This window comes from Poecilia latipinna, unplaced genomic scaffold (genome assembly GCF_001443285.1).
Source record: "Poecilia latipinna isolate Pla-1442-1.1 unplaced genomic scaffold, P_latipinna-1.0 Scaffold255, whole genome shotgun sequence".
NCBI lineage: Eukaryota > Metazoa > Chordata > Actinopteri > Cyprinodontiformes > Poeciliidae > Poecilia > Poecilia latipinna.
In genome coordinates, this window is record NW_015112871.1 from 413967 (window position 1) to 420745 (window position 6779).

Genomic DNA, 6779 nt, shown 5'->3' on the forward strand with positions numbered 1-6779 from the left:
TTTAAAAGGCACTTTAAACATGGGTCCTGTAAAAATTTTTTTTTTCCCCCCGGGGTTTAAATTAAAACAAAAAAAAAAAAAAAAAAAAAAAACATCATCAGGTCCTGAGACCTTTTTTTGTTTGCTTGTTTTGTTTTGTTTTCTTTTTTTTGCAGTTTTTTTGTTCTGCAAAGCCAGCCAGATCCTTCTAACAGAGCAGTTTCAGTTTCCATAGCGATCACTCCTCCACAGGTTCAGCTGCTCTCTGCAAAAACGCACTCACAGCACACCCAGGCGTTTCTAAAGAAAGACATTGTGCGTGCATACCATGTTTTCACGCACACCCTTTCTACGCAGAGACTCTCCCAACTCTGAACACTTAGGAATGTTGGCTATACAGTAGTTTCACTATTACAACATTTCAGTCCAGATATCAAACATACAAATCTTCCAGGTATGAACTGGGTGTAGACAAGACACAGCCTGCTGCAACCCTAAATGATTAATTTTAAAAAACGGTCCTTGAACATTGTGAGAGCCCAAACAGAAGCCCAAAATAGGTGCATAAGATAGTTTCTTCTCCATCAGGAAAACAATCAGTCAATCCAGTCTTCTTTCTTCACGTCTTGCAGAAAAGTCTAACTGTTTTACAGCAACTTTGTGAATGTTTTCGGCTCATCCTGCCTTCAGTCTGGGTGCTAGGATTGAGTCCACTCAAGACTATAGCAGCTTGACCATCAAGTTCCTTCATTTCTTTTGCATTTCAACCCAAAAACTCCAGGGTCTCTAGGGACATTCAGACCCTTCAGCGTTCCTGCAGAACCAGTTCAGGGACCCACTGGTCTAGGCGTCGACTCTCTTGGCAGTAAGTCCCAACTTCCTGTAGCCTGCAGTGGTCTACCTGAAGATTCTGCAAGGAAAATAAAAGAAAATAAATGATTAGCACGATCATGTATTAAGGAGAATTCGATATGAAGATGGCAAGACATATTTACAGTGGAGCGAAAAGCATCAGCCTTTCAGTTCATAAGAAGTTTCTGTTTAAGGAATGGACCGGCATGAGATTCTCAAGGTATAGCTGGACTATACCTTGAGAATTACCACAAGGCTCTAAGCGAAGCAACTGTGTAGGCACTTTCTTTTCGGTGCATAGTAACAAGTGGGGGTTAGGGAGGGTAGAGCTGCCCCTTTCTGGATTTTAACATGTAGAATGCACCTTGATACCCGTAACCAGGCCGTCGCTCGTCATAGCAAACCCACCGTGACCAGCATGCAGTGGAGGTCTCCGCTCTCCTCCTGGTTTAGGTTGGCATCCACTCCGCCCAGAAGCTGCCACAACCTCTGAACCCCAGAGACCCGCAGGATGTTGATGCCGCTGTCGCAGCAGAAGGACTGCAGCAGCGTGAAGTGGATCTGCAGCGCCACGTCCTCCTCATCGTCGGCCGCCAGAACGCACAGGACCACGCTGTCCGGATCTCTGGGGAAACCGAGGGAAACATGAGAGAGGGAGGAAGAACAACAAACACCTTGTAACCCGCACGTTTGCAGCTGTCAGACTGGGGCAATGTCAGTGTCTGGAAGGCGAGCAGAGCAAATACAGCCGAGAAACACGATAAAGCCCCGACTTAAGCCATAATTAATGGTTTCTACTCACGCATTGAGGAGCTTTGCTGATTCATAGATGCCAACAGTGAGGCAGTGCTGTTTCTGGGCAGTTACAAGCAACTCCTCCAGTGCCAGGCGTGCAGACTGCATCCTGAGGATTGGGACAGAACAATTACTCCTTAGAACACAGAAAGAGACAAAAGCAACTTCAAAAATTGTCCAGTAAAAATGCTAAGAGAGGCTATGAAAGAAGTAAAACAAATGCATTAGCCAGGTACTTTAATGCAGCAAGTATCTAATGCATAAAATAATATCATTTGTACTTTACTGTGAAGTATTTGTGCAGCATGCATGGATAAAATAACCCCAGTCAGTCCTTATTGTGGAATATTAACATTGCTTTTGGTTTCATTTCTATAGAATCTGCAGCCCTGGCGAACAGCATAAGAAATAGCGACAGAGTCAAAGGACGTAAGACATTCCTGTCCAGAACAGGACGTCCCTGCAAACAGAACGTAAAGATCGTTTCCAAACATTGCAAATAAAATCTGACCTGTTCTCTACGGAGGCGAAACTTTCCTCGGGAATCATGTTTGCAAATCAGAAAACAATCCCAGCTTGGTGAAAGCGTTAATAGTCCACGTAGTCTGAGAGAGTAAGATCTCTGCGGGAGCGATCGCAACGCAGCGTTTGTGGTGGTTGCACAACGCGCCTTATACTCTGGATCAGAGGAGGGCGGTACCGAAACTCTTCGGCTTCTCCCATTGGCAGAAGCCGAAGCGACGTCTCACGGAGACGCCTGGGTTTTACTTTTGTTGTTAAACTGGCGGGTGGTTGTAAATAACTTTGAAGGAGAAAAAAAATGACTGCTGTGTCATTCTGACATTGTTTCGAATCGACGTTACGCACGAAAAACATGTGATCACAAAGACGTCTGCAAAAAGAATAGAAATAAACAATCGAGAGCAATTGTGCAACATAAAGCCCCCTCACATTTTCCATAACAAAGATGTTCCGAAACATTTCATGTGAAATTATGACTGACACCTACTGGCTGACCAAAGTAAGCAACTCTCTGCTAATTTCTAATCACAGTAACCATAGTGAACATGCATGTATTTTTCACAAAATGAAATGAAATGAAATGTATTGCAAAAATGTGTACTTAGAACAAAGTCTAAATAGGAGGGGTTTGGAGTTGGGTGTGCGTGGATTATTTATTCTGTGGCAGCATGCAGAGCAAAGCTTCTGGATGACGCGCTCCAGTGGAATGTGTTTAATTGGACTTTGTAATTGTGCGTAAAGAAATTGACACTGGTTCAGCTCATTTCCTTTACAGTTTATTTATATGGCAGCAACATAAAATGACACCTCAAGGTGCTTTGCTAGACAAATACATCTAATCCAGTCTAATTCCAGAAATAAGGAACCATATCAATTTAATAGGATTCAGTAGATATGAGTTTTCAAAGCCAGCCCACCACATTGTATTGACTTTTCAGCAACTCCTCCTCAGCCCAAGCACAGCTGTCAATCAGAAACCTCCTGATGGTTAAGAGCATTAAGCAATCCACACTTTTCCACAATACAGTAACATGTGTAACTGTGTAGCTCAAACAATCTTAGGCTCGTCACGTTGTGACACAACTTGGCGGGGATCGATGGATCTGTAGAGCTCTGGTCCATTGCTTCCATCCTGATCATCTGTGATCTGGTTTTCAAAGTAGCTGTCTGCATAGTTGAGCATTTGCTCCAAGACCATAAACAGCAGTATGTCGGTGTTCTGATCCAGTTCCAGCTCCTCGCTGTAATTCTTCACCGGCAGCACGTAGGACAAAGGGATGCCCAAGGAATCACTCAACTGGCGGGCCTGAAACAACATTTATAGATCTCCTTCATATTACAAGATGTTTTCCTGCAATAAGGTAAATATCGGCTTAAAATGTTACCTTCTCCTGGATGTAAACACTGCGATAGACATTTTTCAAGTCCTTTGCCACTAGTGGACAGGCTTCATCCACTTTGGTCATCAGCAAAATCTGAGGGATTCCTGGCAGGAAACAAGATTAAGAGAATATTGTGACGATCGCTAGGGTATGCTTTTTATGCTTTTGTAGCTTGATTACAAGAAATCAGAGCTTCATCCTGGAAATGCTGGAGGAAATTTGTGTAAGCAAACGCATCCCATTAGTGACACCTAATGCATGATATGGTGCCGTCCAAAATAATTAATCCTCCTTGAACTTTTCCCCATTTTCTCAAGATAGAATGAGGAAGATCAACACAAAATAATTATGTAGGGGAAGGTCAGGACTGAAAGGTTTTTAATTTTGTTGCAAATAATCTGAAACTCACAATCCCGGAAGAAAAGTAAAGACTTGAGACATTGGCTGAGGGTCATTTTCCATCTTGAGCCTGGTCACACGACCAGAGTGAGAGTAGGATGGGTTAGATCCAGCATGTTGATGTTTTAAAACGGCCCAGTCAAAGTCCTGACCTATATCCAACTGATTGAAAATGATTTTCTATTCAGTCCAAATGAGTCTGAGTTAATTTGCATTTTGCACTTCATGGATATGCAATAGTTTGTCTTGGTCCAACACATAAAATCCTGATAAAATACTTGGGGTTCTAACGTGACAAAGTGGAGGTATGAAAACACTTTTAAAGCACCACGTAACTATTGCAACATAAGGTGAATACTTTGAAATGTTCTTCAGTATAACATTTTCCCACGAACCAAGTTGGTTGGCTCTTTTCCGAATGGCAGTGAGCTTGTCCAGCATTTTCTGGCTGAGAAGGGACACCTTGCAGGTGTCGATGACGTACGCCATGCAGTGGATCGTGTCGTTCAGAGTCACGTGTTTCTGATAGCCTGGAGAATCTTCTAGGATTGATGAACAGCTGCTGAACTGAATAGAGCAAGCAAATGATTTGCTTTGAATAATTCATTACTCCACATCTAAATGGCTTACATAATGTGACGCTAAAGTATGCGTGTGTTTGAAGAACCTGGTAGCGGTCCTTCATGTGCCCCTTGAAGATGCTGACTATGTCGTCAACGTTCAAGCCGGAGTCAGCGTTTTCCTCCAGCCCCATTGTGTCACAGAGGATCAGAGGAAGAGTCCCACCACGTCTTCCTGTCTTAATGGTGTAGGCGCGATACTGCAGGAGATATAAGAAATATATAAATTGGTGGCCAGTTAAAAATAAGTCAAATCTAATCCTGTTACCACCATCAGCTGTAAGTTACAGGAAGTGTAACAGATCCGTGTTTCCCAGTGAATCCTGCACATTTCTTCCTTTGAATCTGATCAGCAGTGATCAGATTCAGTGAATGTGAATCTAGCAGTGAATGTTTTGTTGGTACCTGAGTGGTCACACTCGTCCTTGCTGTGCCAGTGATGGCTTGGCATGTCATGTTGCCCCGAAATGCGGAGTTGATGGAGTTAAAAAAGCTCGACTTGCCGGCCCCAACAGGGCCCACCAGCAGCACGCGGGCTTGATTGACAGCTTTGATTTCAGGCAGATAGTTCTGGATGCTCGTCATCAGTTGTTGCTTTCTTCTGCAAAAGAAACAACATTAAAAAAAAGAAATTTTAAAAAAGAGAACGTAAATAGTCAAGATTATGATCATTATAGATTTAAAATAGCAAAAACCCTCTGCACGTTTCTCAGTCAGTTATTATATTTAGCACATCAAGATCTGTTTTCTAACAAATTCACGAAATAAAAAGAAACACCAATATTTACAAATCACTCTTTTCTTTTCCAGAAGTGTTTAAAAACGCTCTACCTAAAAATGCTGTTGCAAGAATTATGGTGAGAAAACTTCTCGGCACAATTCAGCGTGGATTTGAAAATGTAACTTTTACATATTGGGCTGCACAGTGGCGCAGTTGGTAGAGCTCTTGCCTTGCAGCAAGAAGGGAATCTGGGTTTGATTCCCTGCCCTGGTCTTTCTGCATGGAGTTTGCATGTTCTCCCTGTGCATGTGTGGGTTTTCTCCAGTTTCCTCCCACAGTCCAAAAACATGACTGTCAGGTTAACTGGCCTCTCCAAATTGTCCCTAGGTGTGAGTATGTGCATGGTTGTTTGTCCTGTGTGTCTCTGTGTTGCCCTGAGACAGACTGGCAACCTGTCCAGGGTGAACCCCACCTGTCAACCAGAACATTAGCTGGAGATAGGCACCCGCACCTCCCAACCCCACTAAGGAACAAGAAGATGGATGGACTTTTGCATATTTTACAGATTTTCTTTTAATAGTTTCTACATAAAGACATGTTGCCTTTGGTTACATACTCAGACGTCCACTGGATGTTTCTCCAAGGCTTCTCCAGGAGATCTACTAGACCTGTTATTGTAATAAAAAAATATACATATTTAAACCGGTGTTTATTCTTTAGACTAGATTACATACATGCACATGTGTAATCTAGTCTAATCGTCGATCTCCGACGAGTCAGTCATCGGAGATCCATTGTATTTTCATTAAAGAAAGTTCTTTCACGAACCTTCAACCCGATACACCTCAAACTCTGTCAGTGCCAAGTCATTCCCATGCATCTCTGCTTCCTGGAAGTTGAAGCAGTCGCCTGGATTGGATTGCACTGCAGGCTTGTCCTCGTGCAAGAACACCAAGGCGCCAAAGTTTGGACCGGGGCCTCCATCTGTGAAGGCATGCTTCCCACTGATACTCCCCACTCTGAGTGGTTTGTTTCTCTCAGCACTGATGCTGTAAAGGAAAGCCGCCCCGTCAATGACGGCCTGTCCGCTCTGGGTGTAGTCCTTGGACGTGTAAGCCCCAAAGACAAACCCTGCAGCATTGTAGGCCACAATGATGGTGGGCCCCTGCAGGTCACAGCGGCCGTGGAAGGCGGCTGCAGTGAAGCCGTGGATGCTGGCCTTGTACAGGAGGTGGAGTCGGGCGTGGCTGAAGAGAGACAGCAGATCGTTCTCCTGACGTTTGGACAGACTGGATGTAACTGCGGACATGATGGAGGACAGGCTGGACAAAGAGTGAAAGAAGAGCGAGCTGCTGTCAAGTGTTACTCAATGAGATTTACAACTTTGCATATAAAGAAGTTGACAGATAAACAACAAATATAGTTTCTTACAGAAGCATTCATCTATCTATCTATCTATCTATCTATCTATCTATCTATCTATCTATCTATCTATCTATCTATCTATCT

General features: G+C 43.4%; 2 protein-coding genes across 2 annotated transcripts; both read right to left on the bottom strand.

The window, feature by feature from the left end:
* Positions 1-143: 143 nt before the first annotated feature.
* Positions 144-2299, bottom strand: LOC106947780 (growth arrest and DNA damage-inducible protein GADD45 beta-like). Its single transcript, XM_015033012.1, has 4 exons — positions 2138-2299; positions 1634-1735; positions 1240-1456; positions 144-889 (listed from the first exon to the last, which is right to left on the bottom strand). Exons 1-4 carry the CDS (start codon positions 2173-2175, stop codon positions 785-787), a joined length of 462 nt encoding a protein of 153 aa, XP_014888498.1. The 5' UTR covers positions 2176-2299; the 3' UTR covers positions 144-784.
* Positions 2300-2908: 609 nt separating this feature from the next.
* On the bottom strand, positions 2909-6720 carry LOC106947779 (interferon-induced protein 44-like). The gene is made up of 7 exons (XM_015033011.1): positions 6099-6720; positions 5887-5938; positions 4955-5150; positions 4597-4749; positions 4325-4496; positions 3534-3634; positions 2909-3454 (listed from the first exon to the last, which is right to left on the bottom strand). Exons 1-7 carry the CDS (start codon positions 6577-6579, stop codon positions 3197-3199), a joined length of 1413 nt encoding a protein of 470 aa, XP_014888497.1. The 5' UTR covers positions 6580-6720; the 3' UTR covers positions 2909-3196.
* Between the last annotated feature and the right edge of the window lie 59 nt (positions 6721-6779).